The sequence below is a fragment of the Miscanthus floridulus genome, chromosome 12 (assembly GCF_019320115.1).
Source record: "Miscanthus floridulus cultivar M001 chromosome 12, ASM1932011v1, whole genome shotgun sequence".
In the NCBI taxonomy this organism is placed as follows: Eukaryota; Viridiplantae; Streptophyta; class Magnoliopsida; order Poales; family Poaceae; genus Miscanthus; species Miscanthus floridulus.
Window position 1 is genome coordinate 62,090,934 of NC_089591.1, and position 19,628 is coordinate 62,110,561.

Here is a 19,628-nt window from a genome sequence, read left to right on the forward strand (position 1 = left end):
ACAGACGCTCCTGAAACTCCTGACTCCCCGACTGTCCGACCGAACTCCCCTCCCTCGCGCGGCCGTGTGAGTGTGTGACTTGTATTGCCTCGTGAGAGTGGACAGTTAATAAGCAGACAATGGGGCTTGGGGCGTGTTTGGTTCAGCGGTGAACAAAGTTGCGTGGCTGGCCGTGCCCGTGCTCCTAAGACGTTCGGTTTTGAGCGACTGGGTCACGAGGATAGATGAACATACTTGTGTACAGTGCCCTGTATGTGTGTATGTATCGTGTGGGGAGGACGACAGGCGATTTGGTTTTCTACTTTTCTCATGTGCGGTTGCTTTCAAAGGAACGGGATACGTTCATACGATTCCATTAGAATATGCCCATGACGCATCTCGACAAAAGCACTCCGGAATCAAGCAAGCCATTGTTTTATAATTATAATCCTTCCTTCTTCTTTCGTTCGTTCTAAGTTAATTTTAACAGCACAGCTAGCGCCGGACGGTCCAGACGGTCGTCCGCAGCTACAGTCCATTTCTACGCCTCCGTTTCACGCATCCACACAAGGGCCCGTGTCGCGTGTTTGTGCGGGGACTGCTCGTGCCCCTCCCAATTCCCACAGACATCCCATGTACTAGAAGCTGGCGCGGCAACCGCGCATGTCACGACCACGGGAGAAGTATTGGCTGCTACGTGCGACGTGCAGACATCCGCCAGGTCTCCGGCCCCTGGGGTGCAGACGCCCGAATCCAACCAGGCTATGGGGACGCCCACGACCCTGGCAGCGGCGATCGATAGCCAGGCCACCACGCCAAGCGCGGAAGCGGCCCGTCGCCTATCAAAGTTCGCGAATGACGTTCAAAAGAAGCAGCGAATCCCCCTCATCAAATCGCCGCCAAAGCAAATGCCACCGGCCAAGAAGGCGCCCATTCCTATCCGGAGCCGTCGCATCGTGGCTCAACAGATGGGACACATCCCAGTGTCCAAGAGGGGGGAAGTGATCCTCATAAAGAAGATGGGTGAAAGGATCAAGATGCTTAAGAGGAGGAGAATTGGGCTAATTCTAAATTTTATTACAATAATTAAATCCTACGGTTAGCCCAATTAACCCCTTGTGCCTAGAAAAATGATTCTATTAATCTAACGCACAATGGACTTACAACATATATTCCAAACTTACTCTAGCAAGGCAATTCTATGAATGTAAGAACAAGTATTGAATTGCTCAAAGTAAATGCTCAAAGTAAATAGAGAGAGAGGAACGCGGCGATGTTTTGCCGAGGTATCGGAGAGTCGCCACTCCCCACTAGTCCTCGTTGGAGCACCCGCGCAAAGGTGTAGCTCCCTCTTGATCCGCGCAAGGATTAAGTGCTCTCTACGGGTTGATTATTCGACACTCCGTCGCGGCGAATCACCCAAAGCCGCTCCCAACTTGAGTTGGGTCACCCACAAACTCCGCCGGGTGATCACCAAGCTCCCAATCACCACCAAGCCGTCTAGGTGATGGCGATCACCAAGAGTAACAAGCACGACTCTCACTTGACCACGCGAAGCCCAATGAGAAGATGGATGCACACTTGACTACTCTTGATTCACTAATAAGGCTACTCTCTTGGATTCTCAAATCTCAATCACCTCACTAGGACCTTGCTCTTCTTGGCACTCACAAATGTGTTTCTCAGCTGTTGGAATGAGCAAAAGTAACTCCACACACGAGTGGAGCTTCTATTTATAAGGCAGCCTGAAAAACGAACCGTTATGAGCTTCTGCGGGGTGACCGGACGCTCCGGTCGTACTGACCGGACGCTCCGGTCAGTTCAACCCACGAACCAGTGAAAATGTATTGACCGGACGCTGGCAGGGTCCGGTCACCACTGACCGGACGCGTCCGGTCGCATTAAACCCTTACTGAAACCTTACTGGACTCGATCGGACGCTGAACCCTCAGGGTCCGGTCAGTACTGACCGGACGCGTCCGGTCGCAGATTCCCTTCTCTGGAACCTTACTGGAGTCGACCGGACGATGTCTTTCAGCGTCCGGTCACTTGACCTCTCCAGCGTCCGGTCGCACCGAACGCAGTCTGTTGATCAAATGAACTGACCGGACCATGCGGCCAGCGTCCGGTCGCACCGGGGCCAGCTTCCGGTCAGCATTTGACCCTCCATTCACTTTCAACTCTCGAACATATGTGAATGAAGTTTGCTCCAAAGGATCTTAGGCATTCATAGGAGCTACCTAGAGCTAGTTTTAACAAGTGTGCACCACACCTAACTCACTAGACTCACCTAGGTCAAGCTACCCGTCCATACCCCCCTTAATAGTACGGCCAAAGGAAAAATAAAGTCCTAAACTACTCTAAGTGTCACTTCAACTTCAATCGACACTTAGAACTAGTCATCCTTAACCTTGTCATCCATCCTTTGAAAACCGAAATGATTTTCATCGTAGGGGCATGATAACCTTGATTGTCCAATTGATCTCCATTACTATGACCTAACTTACTTATCTCTGCAAAACACATGTTAGTCATAGTAATCTTGTATTGTCATTAATCACTGAAACCCAACTTGGGGCCTAGATGCTTTCAATGGGCTTCACGCATCCGAGCACCCAACCCTCCTCTAGGGAAAGGCGAAACTTCGATGCATTCTTCAGCAAGAAAATGATGGATCAGGAGGGCGAGGCCATGGATGAGCTCTTCCCGGCAAACATAACATGCGTCGGCAAGATGACTCGCCGACCACTCGCTGTGGCGGCCTAAACTTAGGCCCCACACCAACTGGTTGTTCCTGTTTCTATGGATAACACAACCGCATTGTCATGGAACGTGCGTGGCCTCAACGCGCAAGCGCGGCGGGATGCAGTACGTACGCTGGTTGATGACATAAGGCCATCCATCATGTGCCTTCAAGAAACCAAGCTCGATGTAATACCTCATACAATGGTCCTGTCGATGTTGGGCATTGCGTTTTCGGAGTTTGCCTACTTACCAATGTCAGAAACTCATGGTGGCATCCTCATCACAGGACGCCAACCTGATGAGGATAGAGACAAAGTTCTCTTCCTTGAAGAACTGGAGGCTATCAGGGATGCATGCCCCGGACCATGGGCGCTGACAGGGGACTTCAACCTCATCCTCAACGAAGCCGACAAGAGCAATGACAAGGTGGACAAAGCCAACTTGAGAAGATTCAGGTGAACGATGGCCGTGCTTGAGCTGTAGGACTCCAACTCCATGGGAGGTGCTTCACTTGGAGCAACGAACGTGAGAACCCAACACTCGTCCGCCTAGACAGAGTCCTCGTCTCCTTGGATTGGGACACCTTGTTCCCTAACACGCATCTGCGTGGACTGGGTTCAGAAGCTTCCAACCACTGCGCCTTACTTCTACAGACAAACATGGGCCAGATGAGCAAGGCCCGGTTCCATTTTGAGGTGTTTTGGCCCAAGTTCGAGGATTACGACGAATTCATCATTCAGGCTTGGAAGCGGCCCACGGTTGCATGCGACCCATTGGCACGGCTTGACCTGATGCTCAGGAACTTGGTGCGCCAACTGCAGAGCTAGTTGGAGACCATAATTGGTTAGATCAAAACACAACTCCTAATGGCCAGGGAGCTGGTGCTTCGGCTAGACTGCGCGCAGGAGCGGCGACATCTATCAGAGGCAGAGAACGCCCTCAGGAAACACCTAAAGATGAGGTGCTTGGGCCGGTTGAGGTCAGTGTTCAACGGCGATCGGCGAAACGGCATGGACTCCCTCTTCACCCTCGTCTCCTGGCAACTATGGAAGGAACGGAACGCAAGATGTTTTCGGGAGTCGACATCGACTGTCGGCGACCTACTGCACATCATCAAGGCCGAAGTCGACCACTGGATTCAGGCCGGAGTAGGCGGGCTACGTGTGCTGGCGCAGGGCTAGGACGTCGTCAAGATAGCCATGGATCATGGATCAGGAATGTTTTTATTTCATAATGTAGCGTGCACAAAAACTAACGGCCGGGAGGTGTATTGTATTATAAACTCTTTCTTCTAATACAATGATATGCACACTCGTGCGTATTCGAGAAAAAAAATGTGCAAACACCCGATTTATTTTTGAAACATTCATTTTCAATGCTTTCAACATACAAAAGAAGATTAATGAAATACTTGAAACATGTGTCTAAAACACTTGTAAAAACATTTGAAAACTATTGCAACACACACGCAATATCTAGATAAAACACTTGCAACATATGTGTGAAACATATGCAATGTCCAGATAAACACACATGCAACATACATCTAAAAAACAGATGAAAGATTGGAAACATACACTTGCAACATACGTGTACAAACTATTGCAACATATGCAACATCTCAATCTAGTTTTGCAACATCCGTATAAAACCTTTGCAACATACCTCTGAAACATCTAAAACATACGTTGGCAACATGCCTTTTTAGCGCAACGGGTGGCGTGGCGAACTGACGCGGTGGAGATGGCCGCGACAGCAGATGGCGTCACCCGATGCGGTCGAGGCGCCCGGCGCAGTGGAGGCGGCCACGGCAGGCGGATGGAGGTGCCCGCCATAGTGGAGTCGGCCGTGGCAGGCCTAGGCGCTGCCGCTCGGGGACGGTGGTGTGGAAGAACATGAGGCTGGTGCGGCCGAAGAACTTGGCGATGAAGACGGTGTCGTGGCTCTGCACCTCGACGCCGTCGATACACTATAGCGAGCGGGGCGAGTTTGCGCAGGCGAGGGCGTGTGGCGCAGGCGGGAGCGGGCGACATGAGGTGAGCAGAGCGAGCGTGCGGAGTGCTTTGTCTATGTGGATGGTTGGATGCATCCGGATGGGAACAGGGCGTCCAAAAACCGTAATTTTAACAAACGTTTTTTTAGAAAAAAAATATCTATAAACAACATGCATTAAAACATTTTTTATGAAAGAATTAATAAAATCAATTTGATGGTGTAGATGTATTTTTTATTAAGTTTTTTTAAATGAGAGAAGTGTGACTTATTAGGTTATTTCGACTAGGAAATTATATGTAAACCGGTCGAAACTCTATTTGTTTTATCCCAGACTATATAAGGAGAGGTACGAAGGAAGCCCCTTACTAGCACCTTGGATATATCATCAATGCATAGACGTATAGTTGCGATTCTCTTTTCCCAACCGACCACACCAGCATATGGTGCTCAAGCAATAAACACTCATGATACACTCTGGCCGTAGAATAATCTGTACCTAAATCATAAAAAAACTCGACCCTCATATGGTTAGACAGCTCTGGAGCTTTGCGCTTTAAGAAGGAGATCTCTCACATAGGTCGAGAAAACCCCCCAAACCCCATACCTTGCCCGCATACAGAAGCCTGTAACCTTGTGAGTGGGCCGGTCCGCAAACTGTGCTTTGGGAAACGCAAGGCAAGCGAGGGTTTTTTTTTCTCCGAACAGCATAAATTGCCCCCGATGGGTTTCGATCCCCAGCCAGCAGGGTGCCGCACGATATAAATCCTTATCTCATGTGTTATCCCCTCTGATCTACTACTGTGCGTGAACGTGATAGGTAAACACCACTAAAGAGGTGCTTCCAATGTCAATCAGCGCCTATATAAACACCACAAGGGCACTTTCCTTACTAATCAACACGTAACCGAACCTTCCTTCCACGCTAGACTGCTCTCTGATTCTTTCATGTCTTTGTAAGGGGCTTAAACACTTAATTGATAGCATTATAGACTTACAGATTTATAGCACAGTACACTCATCGCAAAGGCGACCCCTTGAGAACCCTCATTTTGTAGAGTGTTGGGGATTTAACTTCGCCAGAAAAACTTAGCCCATGAAACTTTGAAGTTGAAATTATAATTTTCATAACAAAGTCTGCTTGCAGAAAAAAAAGCATAGCGAAGATGAAAGTTTAAACTTCGCGAAAGAGAATTTGACTTCGCTAGAGAGAGCTTGTCTTCACTGAAAAGAAGGAAACAAAGCCAAGTGAAGACAAATATTTGACTTCGCTCCACATTTCAAAGACAAAAGAAGCAGGTCAAGAACTGACTAAGTCCCAAAATACGAAGGCACAAAGAAGATTGACGGTCAAAAGTTGAAGAATGAAGACTCAGAAGGGAAAAAAAGACCACTTCGCCCTTGTAGTTGAAAAGGGTTGTAAATATTTGAGTTAGGGGTAAAATAGTCATTTTGTGTAAAATACGAAGACTATGTCCCCTATAAATACCTCCTCTGACATGTACAAGACGAGGATAAAAATGAATACAATTTTGTCTTGTGTTTAAACTTTGATTCTTGAGTAATTTTTTACCCAACATCTAGCACCCACCGTTTGTGTTTGCTCAAAAACTCCCACGACCACGCGAAGCTATTCGGCAGACCTAACAAGAAAGTTACCACTAGGGTAACCAAAGATGACCCACCAGCAGTCAAAGACCAAAGTCTTGAAAAAAGATGTACCCTAAGACCCAAGCTCTTCAAAGGCAAGCAAAGCCGAAGAACAAAGACTTAAAGAATTAGAAGAACAAGTGCTGAGAAAGAAAAAAGAACTTGAAGAATGTCACGCGAGAGCAAGGGAAAAGTCTCTCAAACAAAGAATAGAAAAAGCCGAAGCCACCCTTCGTGAATTGAATGAACAACTTCAAAGCGCTAGCCACAAAGTCATAAATTTAGAAGAACCAAATTCAGCAATGAAAGCCTCTCAAGAAAAGAACCCCAAAAGTTATTTATATCAATTGACACAAGCTCTCCCCTGTCAACAAACTTGCAGCTAGCACAATGGCCTTTGGGGTACAAATTTAACATGATACCAACTTTCGATGGCCAATCTGACCCAAGGCAATTTTTGATGAGTTTTAGAGCCGCATTAATTTTTGGAGGCGGCGATGAAAATACGTTGGCAAAATCTCTTGTCATGGTAGTTAAAAGACCAGCACAACAATGGTACTCTTCGCTAAAAGCAAAATCCATACATTCATGGGATCAACTTAAAGCAAACTTGCGTGTTGACTTTTAAGGATTTCAACCAGCTGACCTCACAGACATAGATCTGTTCAATTGCAAGCAACAAATCAAAGAGCCACTGAGTCAATATTTCAAAAGATTCATCCAAATTAAAGCACAAATCCCAAACATCCCAGATGAAGTGGTGATAATAGCCGTAATTAAAGGGCTTCGAGTAGGCCAATGTGCTTCTCATCTTGCTCGAGAAAAACCAAATACAGTTGTTGAGCTTTACGAAGTCATTAAAAAATATTGCAAGTCAAACGATGACTACAGAAAAAGAATCAAAGAAGAAAACAACTTCAGGGCTCAAATCAAGCAAAGCAACAACTTCCATCCTCCAAGACCAAACAACTATGAGCGAAGACCACTTACACCACACAATCAAGTCAATCAAATTGAGAATGACAATAATTCAACAGCCAAAAGTGATTATGCTCACCAAAATCAATATAACCAGCGAAGTCAATTTAATGAAAGAACATTTGAAAGAGGAGGCTTTGGCACAAGAGGAAAAGGAGGAAGAGAAAGAGAAAGAGCACCTTTAAAACCTGAAGACATGTACTGCATTATTCATGGCAAAGGGGCTAGACACACATCTAAAATGTGTCCTAAAATAAAAAAGGCATCGAAGAAGCCCAAGAAAAAAACATGGCACCAAGCCAACCAAAAGTTGTCAATCATGTGAAGCAAGAATAACAAATCTCACATCAAACTTATTACCCAATGCATTATGGACATACCCAAGCACTACTTCTAAGGCCACCTTCCGCACACAGCTATGAACCCCTAGCAATGTACCATTCCATACAAAGTCAATGGAGACAAAATCAATCTCAGCAATTCAATGTTCAATTAGCACAACTCGAAGCTTCCGTGGCAAACAACAACCCACAAAACAGCTAAGCCAAGCAAGAAATAACTCCCCATCAATTTCAGCAATGAACAATAATGCAATCAACCCTAGTAGAGGAAGAATACTAATGATCATGGGAGAAAATATCATGGTCCATGAAAATAACAGTCAAAGAAGAAATTACTTTCGAAGAGTAAATTCAATTTTAATGGAAGACCCATACAAGAAAACAAGATGGTCCCATCTGTCAATCATATTTTTAGAAGAAGACCTTCAGTTGAAAGATTACCCACATATGGATGCTATGGTAATCGAAGCAAACATTGATGGTTGGGCAGCCTAAAAAATATTGGTTGATGAAGACAGCTCCGCTGACATTATATTCACATCAACAACTGACGCCATGAAAATTGATCGCAAAATGTTAGTAAGAGCTGAGCACCCACTTTATGGATTCGGCGGGAAAAAGATCCACTCAATTGGAAGAATAATTTTGCCAATGGATGGCGCTTCACAATTTTCCTTGACTCATCCTTTTCTTCGACCATTGGAACCGTATGATAAAACCAATACCGATACCAATTTTCAACCCATTTATTCTTGGAAGCTGGAGAAATTTGCTTAGCACCTCGAGCAGGTTTAAAACTGCAGCAACCAAAGTACTTAATAATAGTTTTCCCATCCACATTCTTACTCCTAAACTGAGTATGCATCTCATAAAGAACACAAAAAGCCCTGATATCCAAGTTTACATCTTGAGACTTTATTGCCCAAATAAAAAGAGCAATCTTCGCAATTCCATTAGGAGTTAGATGATGCATTTCTATATTATATGCCTTCAGAAGTTCTTCAAGAAAGTCTTGACATGGCATACGAAGTCCAGCTGTAAATTGATCTCGAAAAACCACACATTCATGAGGTTTCGGATCAGGAACTACTTCATTTACAGGCAAACGAACAGACGCCCTCTCCACCATCCAATCTAACTCTTTATCATCCATCAAAGTTTAGCCAAACTTCAAAGACTTCGTGTCATCACCAACTAACTTGGACTCAGACGCAGAAACATCCAATAAATCTTCACCCAAGTCAAATTGATTAGATTCAACTGGAGAGTTTGCAGAAGTATTCTTCTCTTGATCAGACATCCAGAAAATAAGAAATTTCTCATCAAAACAAATATTAAAAACAACAACAACAGAAGAAAGAAAGAAAACAAAAACAAACAAATTTAAAACTAACCTTTAGTGAATGAAAACTTTTACCCTTGGAAAAAATAGTCTTCGAAAAAGAGTTTGGCTCCGCTAAATTTTTCGACTTCGCTTCGAAAAAAATTTAGCAACACCTCCCCATCTTCGACAAAGCAGCAAAAACAAGGGGAGGGAGCGAAGTATATATAGACGGCTTCGGGTCAAACCTGACGGTTCAGCTTCCGCCAGTCAAATATGAACGTTGCAATTCAAAAAAAACAAGAACTGTTCACAGTCTAACGGCTATAAACGGCCAACTCCAAAGTTCGGGACGTCGTTTTCTGTCTTCATTTTAAATCCAAACTTTGAAGTTGAAATTATAATTTTCATAACAAAGTCTGCTTGCAGGAAAAGAAGCATAGCGAAGATGAAAGTTTAAACTTCGGGAAAGGGAATTTGACTTCGCTAGAGAGAGCTTGTCTTCGCTGAAAAGAAGAAGGAAACAAAGCCAAGCGAAGACAAATATTTGACTTCGCTTAACATTTTGAAGAAAGAAAAGAAGCAGGGCGAGAACTGACTAAGTCCCAAGATATGAAGACAAAAGAAGATTGAAGGTGAAAAGTTGGAGAATGAAGACTCAGAAGGGAAAAAAGACCACTTCGCCCTCGTAGTTGAAAAGTGTTGTAAATATTTGAGTTAGGGGTAAAATAGTCATTTTTGTGTAAAATACAAGGACTAGGTCCCCTATAAATACCCTCTCTGACATATACAGGACGAGGATGGAAATGAATACAACTTTATCTTGTGTTTAAACTTTGATGCTTGAGTAATTTTTTACCCAACATAGAGTGCTTGGAGAGGAGCATATGCACAAGAGTAGTGAACTTCAATGTGTGGAATATGAAGGTACATGGACCAGAAGGTCCCATGCTTGCATTGGCCCTGTTCGCTTGTCTTATAATCCGTACTTTTCAGCTTGTTTTTTTTAGCCGGAACAGTGTTTTTCTCTTACGACAAATCAGCTAGAACAGTGTTTCGGCTTGTTTTTTCAGCGAAACGAACGGGGTCATTATTTTATTACTTGGACCACCAAAGTATTGCACAGTGATTTGCTATAGCAGCCGGGGAAAAACGCACGAGCAAAAGATGGTCCCCTGATCTCAGGAGTGGGCACTGGAGTATCAGCTATGGAGGCAATACAAAACCGCTCGCCTCTAGAAACTATTGATTGCTAGAAGTCTTTATAATAAGATTTTATCATAGCTAAAAAATCTTCTCTATAGTATTGTACGTACACATATGTTTTTTATATTTCCAAACTAAACATTTGGATCGGTGGTAAAAGTTTTGAAGTCTTGATTGAATTTTAGTTGAAGGGTTAAGTAAAGTACGAGGGAAACGAACAAAAGACCTTTGTAAAAAGAAGAAAATAAAAACAAGATGGACCTGGCAAGTACGTTTAGTGGGCTCAGCCCAACTGGGATCCTGAAAAGACGAAAAAGCGCAAACTCATGAACCAGCCCATTAAAATTGCAGCGAATTCCTTGTTTGCTCCAATGGTGGTGGTGACCCTCACGCACGGGCACGGCGTCAAACGGCTTCATGTGGATGTAGAGCTGACAGACGGAACAAAAAATCGTCGATCCTTCTCTCCTCAGTCGCTGCCGGTGCAATGGAAGTGGATACAGTAGCATCTAGATTCTATTCCGTTATCATGATAGTGCAAAACGATGCGCGTGTACAGAGTCCCAATCCATCCGATTGCTCAGTGAGTGAAGCCTATCCCACCACGACCACCGAGCATAGCACGACAGCAACATTCACTACTGACGGGAAGCTCGATGCCAGCTACACTGAAACATGAAATGCACTCTCAGTCGACAGATGTCCGTGCCCTCTTGTTTCAGTTAAGCAGTGAAGACTGTGAGAGGCAAGCTCGGGGACGTCTGTTCCGAGAACAAAGTAACGACAGAGACGAGTCACGCCGGCCACCCTTTTGGAAGCGTACGGCATGCATTCTTCAGCAAAGCATCGATTCAATGTGTCAAATTGTCGGCGAGTTCTTTGGTCCGTTTCCGTTTGGAACCTCGAGGTAGTGGCGGAGAGTGAGGCACCAAACGGGAAAAAAAAGGCGGGAGGTGCCGCACCCCACAACCACAGCCTGTGGTGCCAACTGAGGAACCGTTGGGCAAATTGAGCGAACCGTGGCGGTGGAAGGGAGCATCGTTGATGCCGACGGGTTAGGCGGCCGCGTACTGGCTCTGGCATGCACGGCGCACGGAAACGCCGTGCCCAATTCTCTCTTCCAAGTTCCAGAGGATAGCAAACGGTGCCGCTGAGTGAAGCTGCTCCACTGAAGCGGAAGAGTTGGGGAATTGTGGCACTCGGTCGCGTCAAGAAACACACAGCTAGTTGCAGTAACAGTTTGTGTAAGTTTTATTAATGCTCTACTATATGCTAGGAGCACTAGACAACAAGCAATTCATCTTGTCATCCTTCACATTTCCATTTCACACACACACACACACACACATATACATATATATATACCGTACATGATCCACCAGCTCATATGGACATTAGAATAGGCTGATTTGTAATTCTACTACACGGATTCCCCTATATGCTCTCTAGCTTCCTGGCGTGAACTTCATGCAGATGGGCGGCTTGATCTTAGCCAGCGCGAGCAGCGACGACGGGAACGTCCAGATCCCGTCGCCGCAGATCAGCCCCGAGGCGACGGCGGGCACCAGCAGCGCGGCCTTCTTACTGTCGAGCTTGTGCCACGCGAACACCACGAGGCTCCCCACGCACATGTCGATGGCGAAGCTGGCGCCCACGAGGAACGGCACCGCCATGGCCATTGGCAGCGGCACGCAGCGCGCGAGCCGGCGCGGCAGGAGGTCCCGCGCCAGGTTCGCCAGCACCGCGAACGCGAAGAACCCCGCGCACAGCTCTAGGCAGTGTGTGGGCAGCGCCGAGAAGCCCTCCACGCCGAGGATGGCCATGTTGCGGTAGATGAGCGCGTAGGGGGCCTTCCAGTACCCGTCCGGGTCGCCCACGTCGAACGCCCTGTAGAAGAGCATGAAGGTGAGCGGCGCCAGGACGCAGCCCATCAGCGTGCCGACGGCCTGGCCGACCAGCATCGACCGCGGCGACGTCAGCGTCAGGTGGCCCGTCTTGAAGTCGTGCATCAGGTCGGCGGAGATGAGCACCAGCTGCTTCACCAGCCCGCAACCCACCAGCCCCGCGACCACGCCGTTGTCTTTCCCCACCCACGCCGCCAGCACGAACAGCGCGATCTTGCCGTAGTTGTACCCCATGTTCATGTCCGTCAGCCCCGTGCCGTACGCGTTGCAGAACCCCAGCGCCGGCGCCAGCACGTACGCCAAGATCACGTAGTACCACTTCACCTCCCGGAACATGATCGGGATCACGATCACCGCGATGAGGCTGAGCGCGGCGTACCCCGTGTAGGACAGCCAGGTCGGGATGCTGTCCCTGCTGAACACCTCGTCGCGCTGCATGTCATCAAGCGCCATGGTGTCCGCGTCCGCCACTACATAGTACAAATTCCAGCTAATAGTAAGTAAGGATATTTCTGTGAGGTAATCGGATCTTTTTTTTACCGCTTTATTTACTTACCTTTGTTCTGGTTCTTGCGACGTGATCTCTCGCGTATGTTCTTGACAGTGATAGCTATGACTTTGACAAAGTTGTAGAGGCCGTCTCCCACGAGAAGAGCAATACAGAGGAAGGCCTGATCGGGGAACCAATCGGGAATGGGGTTAAGAACTGAAGCTAGTTTTAGTATGTAAGAACTGTTAAACCAATTAGTAGTACCTTGTACCCGTAGATGCCTGACATGCTACTTTGAGACGCATTTGCAGAATACCAGTTGCCCTTCTGCTTGCTGATGAGTGGCCACATTACGCCCCAGGAAAGGATGGCGCCGAAGAGCAACGAGAGGTTGACAAGGTGCGAACAGATCATCCCGGCGCCAACATACGTCAGGCTGAAGTCGAAGAAAAACCTGACGGTTCAAAGGGCTCAGAGAGGTGAACCTTTTGGTGCCTTTGTGCACTGAAACATATAAAATTTAACAACGAAAAAGACAACAATGATTACGTCTGTTTAAAAGCTTGGAGCCCAAAAGTAGGGAACTGAGCGAATCCGCAGTTGTCGCCGGCAGTGTAGAACCACTGGAAGAAGCTCCAGAGGAAGCTGATCCCGAAGTACTTGAGGAATCCACGGACCTGGTTTCTGGCATGACGGTGAAAGTGGTAAATAGTTCAGGTTTTCAGTTTTATCGTGTTGGCAAGTTGGGGGAAGTCGGGAAGCTTTCGCCAGCATGGCTGAAAGTCTGAAATGAAATAAAATAGCGTACTTTGCATTTTTATCTCCTTGTGGTGTGTGGAACCCGTTTATGAGAACCGCAGTGGCAGTCCCACTTGGATAAGTGAGTTTGTAGTCAATGACGAGCACCTGAAAAGTATTTAGTTTGGAGCTCGATCTCAGAAAGGTGAAAACAAGAGAAAATACCCGGGTTCCCTAAAACGGAGCATTTTACACTATACTTTATTATATTGAGAAAAAAATTGGTGCTGAAAGATTGAACTAAAAATCTTCGAAACGAAAAATTGAGAAGTTCTGAGAGCAACAGCAACCATAGAAATTTCAGAAAGCGCGGATCAAATAGTAAACGCTCAAAGGTGACATGGAAAGATCAGAGAAAGAGAGGAGCACAGGAGTTTGGTACCTTTCTGAGTGGAAGCAAGGTGAGGAGCCCCACGAAGCTGACGGCGAGGAGGAATCCCGTCATCCAGCCGATGGCAGGCTCCTTGTAGCTCCCCGGCACGTTGCCCGGCGTGTTCACCCCGGAGAGCTCGTACGTCTTCTTGTTCAGGCCCAGCAAGAACGAGCCGAACCCACCTGCAGATTCAGACGATGGTCAAGAACGACGGCGGATGCTTCATGCTTGGGATGATGGGGCTCATCATCGATTGGCAAGCCGGCCGCCTGATGGATGGACGACTTACCGCCGAACCCTATGGTGTAGCAGGCGACGACGGTGGTCTGGACGACGGTGTTCTCCTGGCGGGTGAAGGGGCGGGAGGCAATGCCTAGGCGCTCGAGGGCGCGCGTCCAGCCCCGAAGCGCCAGGAAGGCGAGCAGCGCGGCGGAGACGTTCATCGTCGGGGTGAGCCCCGTGGTGAGGCTGAGCTTCATGACGATCACCGTGTAGACGAAGCCGATGAGCAGCGCCGCCACCATCCCGCGCGCGGTGATCTGCTCGCGCCATGGCGGGACGCGCTCCGCCACGCGCGCCGCCGCGGGCTCCGACTCCATGTCCGGCGCCGCCGCGCGCTCGGCCGGCGGCGTCTTCTCGATCTCCTGCGCGCCCGCCGGGTCGCGCTGGAACTGGTCCATGGCGCCGAAGCCTGGGCCCCGGGGGACCAGCAGCTCGAGCTCCGAGACGGCGGCGGCGGCGGCTGCAGTGTGGAGGCGGAGCTGTGAGTTCATTTGTCCACGGAAATTACACTAGGGGTGCGTTTAGTTGCCCAAACTTTGCACATCCAAAAAGCACTCTGCACTGTAGTGGTAATGTGGCATTTTGTTTATATTTGGTAATAATTGTCCAACCATTAACTAATTAGGCTTAAAACGTTCGTCTCGTAAAGTACAATCAAACTATATAATTAGTTATTTTTTATCTATATTTAATACTCTATGTATGTGTCTAAAGATTTAATATAATATAATGTAATGAAGAATCTTATACTGTGCAAATTTTGAAGGTGCAAAGTTGGTCTAACTAGAGGGCTAGGCAGGATGCCACTGCGCCATCCATGTGCTCGTGCATTGGACTGACAGCTGCACGGGCGTGAGTAGCTGGAATCTGGATGGACTCGGAATCTCGGATTGTTAAAACCATTCCACTCTCTCTCTCTCCCTTCTCTTCTTCGATATTTTAGTCAGTTTTGTAATGGAAACCGAAATTCCCAAAAGGGTCAGACAAGATAAGGAAGGATGAAGAACTATAGATGTCAACGGGCCCGTTCTCTGACTCGCCGCGGATGAATTCTACCACCATGGAGGATTAAATGGGGCTGAAGTTATCCTCGTCGGAGATCACGGGGGCAGGGATGGTATGCAGGTCCCGTCCCCGCTCCCCGCGGAGACCTGATTTCAAAGACTCATATACTGATAATGCCCAATACCTATGATATATAAGCAATGTTGCAACCCTAACTCCTGTCGAAACGATCAACGAAAATGTGAAATGAAAGTTACATTTCATAGTCCTGTTGTATTACTTAGGGTTTTAAACCATTTTTTATTAAGCGAAAATGCTATAGAACATATATGTGCTACTTAAATAAAGTTTGAAGTGTAAACTTTGTAGATGACGATAAAATACTTGCGGCCCATAAGGATCCCCACGGGGACTAATTTCCCGTGAGAATGGGGATGGAGAGAAAGTCTTCCCGTGACACTTGATGGAGATGGGGATGAGAAATTTTCTTCTCCATGGGGACGGGAGATGGGGAGGCACCCCCGACGGATGAAGAACGGATCCAGAAACGCTAACGTACATGTCACGAGCAGATGATAGGAGACGCGGCACCCAGATTCCGATTGGCCGAAAAGATCGAATTCTGAACTGAAAACCACGCAACCGACGCCAGAAATCACTCGAGCAGGGCAGGAACACCCAAAAAAAAGAAGAACGGACTATGACGATAGCAGACACGGAAACGCGAAACTGACGCACAAGACAGCCAGAATCGAGCCAAAGATCAAATTTCTCGGCGCGGATTGGAGAGCGGAGACCAGGCACGCTGAGGACCGGGGACCTCACCTGGCTAGCTTGCCGAAGCAGCAGCGCCTGATCGACGAGCACGGACGCCGATCACCCTGGCTACTTGGCTAGAGCCGCGAGACGGTGGAATGGCACGGCGGCCCTTTTATACAAAGCAACGGCGGCAGCCGCTCAAAACCAGGCGGTGTACTGCGCCTGCGCTTCGTATGATCGTATCCGGGTCCGGGCAGTACAAAAGGCAGGCAAGGTTCGGCCCTGCAGTACAACGGGACGGGTTGCGGACAGCGGACGCGCGCCGGTGCGTGTGCGTGAGAATGGCAGTGGCAGGTGAGGGAGGTGGGTGCGGGCCGGTCGATCGGTCAGCGATGCGCGCGCGATCTTTTGACCAGCCGGGGCCGCGACGTGGACGGATGGACCACCTCGCTGCCGCTGCTCGCTGGCTCCCTCTCGCTTGACTTTTGGGTGTTAAATTTGGTTTGGCGTGCGACGGCGACTGCGACCGCGACCGCGACGACTGGAACCAGTGGCTTGGAGCTTGTCTCGATTGAACAAGTGCCGGGTTCGCCGTTCACATGTTGAGGGCCTTGGGGTGCGTACAAGATGGTTGACAAAATTTCGGTGTTGGTCTTGTGTGTCGTCGTAATCTTGTACGGTCACGCTCATATCAGGCATCTGCGGTTTTTCTGCACTACTACTTCGCTGAACCGTTGGTTTTGGAGAACTCATGTGGTGATGACCTGTTCCCAAATCAACGATTGATAGCGCAACTGGTTGTCTCGATTTATAATTTTGTGCTACTAATTGTTTCGTGTACTAACAGCCTGTTTAGAGGCTGTTTGATCCATTGTAGCAATAAAAATTAACAACTAAAATTAGTAATAATAGATCCAAATAGACCTGCTAATAATATGCTAATTATTAGCTGAAGGGTTGCTAACTATTAGTTTTATTTAAAGGCTTGTAGTGGCTAAAAGGTGCTAATAGTTTATGTACCTTCAACTCAGTATGCAACCACCTATTAGCAGCCGGATCCAAACTCTCCCCTGCTAATAGGTGGCTACAAAATAGCACTAAAAATGGCTACCTAATAGTTAATAACTGCTAATTTTTAGCTAGCTAATTTTTAATAGGGACTATTTGGATTCATTAGCACTAAAAATTAGCTACCTAATAGCTAATAACTGTTAATTTTTAGCTAGCTATTTTTTAACAAGGACTATTTGAATTCATCTATTAGGACTTGTTTGGATCCATCCAACTAAAATTTAGCTAGCTAAACTTTAGTTATGGGTGTTTGGATCCTCTAGCCAATTATGCTACCTCTCATAAATTCCATTGTTTAGCTATCTGAACTTTAGTTGGGATGTTTGGATTCTCTGACTAAACTTTAGTTAGGAGTAGTTTGGTCATTAAGATTTTTTATCTGGTTTTACCTAGGTTGAAACAACTAAAATGGTTGTGTACATTTTAGCCTCTAAGGCTATCTCCAACAGCAACACCCAAAATACAAGACACATTCGTCCTTTGGGTAGCGCTACAGGCAAAAGGTTCAATATCTATTCGACATCTTCTCCAACAATAAGACCTAAAAAAGAATCCTTTCTGCAGATAGGTTTCCAGGAGAGAGGATGCCCATATTTGGGTTGTGCCTCTCAGACAACCCAAAATATGTCTCCCGTATAGGTACTTTGTTGAAGGCTAATTTTAATTCTCTTGCTACCCATTTTAAGTTTATATGCTCATATGAGTTCGTTGTTGAAGAATGTCTAACTAGAGTTTTGCTGGGTTACACCTAAGCTAGCCATAGCGACACGAGACGTTACTCTAGTCTTCATTATTAAAATTTGGAAGTAAAATGTTTGTGTTTTGACCCTGTATCAAATAAAAAAGTCAACTGCTTACTCTGTACAGCTAATATTTGTCTGTCAATGTATACCTAGTTTTTTTTTATTGAATTACAAAAGTACAAACACACAAGCTCAATATATACACATACTCACTCCTATGAACTCATGTACATAAACCCTACCTCTATGAGCACGTCTGAAAAACTTTAACAACACGTCTCGAGAATGACAAAGTCACCACAGACACTTCGCTGTCGATGGGTACGTCGCCTACCACTGAAAACATAATGCCGTTAAATCCTGGAATAAATCCAGAAAAATATGAGCGCCCGTGCCAAGTCGATGACTTGATATACTCCCTTCGTTCTAAGAAGAATGTAATCTTAGGTGTAGCATTGGTCAAAGTTCGCTAAGTTTATTATAAAAAACTACCTGTAGGATTAATAAGGGTTGTTTGGTTCAGCGAGTAATGGAAAGTTTGAGTTGTGAGCTCAAGAAAGTTGTTATCAGTTATATATTGTGGAAACATTGTTAGCTATTTTGGTTTAAATAACTACGAAGCCGATTTCATTCCTCTATCTCACCTGAAGCAGTTGTGAAAACTTCTCTCTATTTCCTTCCATCTTGGAAAAAATCAAAAGCTAAAAAGCCAAAAGAAAGGTCTAAGGTGCTGCGAAAATTATACTAGAAATAGTTGCTCCTGGAAAAGCATTTTCTAGTTTAGTCCATGTCACACCCTGAAATTGAATTTTTGGATTGTGAGTACAATACACCTAATAAAGTAAATGATGCAACATTTTTCATAAAATTTTCCAAGATTTAATTAGGGTTTTACAATTTAAACAGTGCAATCTGAACTTAATGTTTTTAGAAAAATCAATCTGATATATTGTTGCATTCACGCTGCTTGCATTACTTTCAAAATAAAATATAAGTTTTGTTTGAAAAACAAATTTAAATCTTATTTTAAAAGTGTTTAAAAGTGGAAAGTTTTGAAAACTCAAATAGTTAAATGATTTTCAAAATAAAGTTTTAAAGTTTATAAAAAGTTAAAAAACCTATTCTCTCTGTTTGGGCCAAAAAATCATTTTACCCAGCCCACAAACCTTTTTTCTCTATCCTTTTTCTTTTCAGCTCGCTGCTCACTCCTTGTCGGGTCGAAACCCCTCGTCCCTCTTGGCCTGGCCTTTTCCTTTCACTGGTCGAAGTTGCTAGCCGCTTACAGCCCACGCCGGCCCAAGCCAGCCTGCATCCCAACTATTTTATATTAAAACTGCACCTATTTTATTTACTAAGTGTTTTTGTGAAAGAATGGTGCAGTTAGAATTTGGCCAAATTTGAATTTATTAGTCGCTAATAGTTAGCTAGTTAATAGTAGTCTCTTAATAGTAGCAAGTTTGGCTCAACTAGTAAGGTAGTTGTCAGTTGAGTAACAATTAGCTAGATATTAGCTGGATCCTTTTGGATCACGAAGATAATTATTAGCTCTGTAGATCCCTGTAGGGTCTAAATTTGACTCAAGTAAATTCTATCAAGCTAATCCTGACCACTGATTCCAAATCAAATGATTAAATGATATGGGTGCGGCTATAGTATCGACACCAAAAACAAGAAAAAAGGAGAATATCGATGAGACCTCCACGCCTGTTCCACGCCAAAGCGAGCAAGGACCGGTGGGAATTCTTCAGGTCCAAACAGCCGACCGAAAGACTCCGCCGAACGGCAGCGCGCCAAAAATTCACGTACGGAGCAGCGGGAGCAGCGCGCCAAAATATACGTACGGCAGTTTCAACTGTGGGTCGGGCTCCTTCTACTTTTTGGCTGGGCCCATTAACGACATCAGGAGCAAGTAGCCGAGCACGCATGCCCATTGGAGCGCTCAGATACGTTTCATTCTTTCTCTCCTTTTTCTTTTAATCTTTGTTTATTTC

At 46.1% G+C, this 19,628-nt stretch overlaps 1 protein-coding gene across 2 annotated transcripts; it reads right to left on the bottom strand.

Moving 5' to 3' along the window:
- Nucleotides 1–11,439: 11,439 nt before the first annotated feature.
- On the bottom strand, nt 11,440–16,034 carry LOC136496811 (probable metal-nicotianamine transporter YSL16). 2 transcript variants are annotated; one of them, XM_066492569.1, is made up of 8 exons: nt 15,890–16,034; nt 14,067–14,519; nt 13,787–13,959; nt 13,415–13,512; nt 13,156–13,290; nt 12,871–13,060; nt 12,673–12,787; nt 11,440–12,586 (listed from the first exon to the last, which is right to left on the bottom strand). In XM_066492569.1, the coding sequence occupies exons 2-8, from the start codon at nt 14,455–14,457 to the stop codon at nt 11,658–11,660; spliced, it is 2,031 nt and encodes a 676-aa protein (XP_066348666.1). In that variant the 5' UTR covers nt 14,458–14,519; nt 15,890–16,034; the 3' UTR covers nt 11,440–11,657. The 2 variants fall into 2 exon arrangements, with proteins under 2 accessions (XP_066348666.1, XP_066348665.1); XM_066492568.1 differs by lacking the exon at nt 15,890–16,034 and having other exon boundaries at nt 14,067–14,550.
- Between the last annotated feature and the right edge of the window lie 3,594 nt (nt 16,035–19,628).

Bases quoted from the DNA above. Each gene is read 5' to 3' on its own strand.
- LOC136496811 (XM_066492568.1), bottom strand. From the start codon at position 14,550: ATGAACTCACAGCTCCGCCTCCACACTGCAGCCGCCGCCGCCGCCGTC. The intron at 13,513-13,786 runs GTACCAAACTCC...AATACTTTTCAG, and splicing joins CCTTGCTTCCACTCAGAAAG to GTGCTCGTCATTGACTACAA. The intron at 12,788-12,870 runs GTACTACTAATT...TTCCCCGATCAG, and splicing joins CAGGCATCTACGGGTACAAG to GCCTTCCTCTGTATTGCTCT.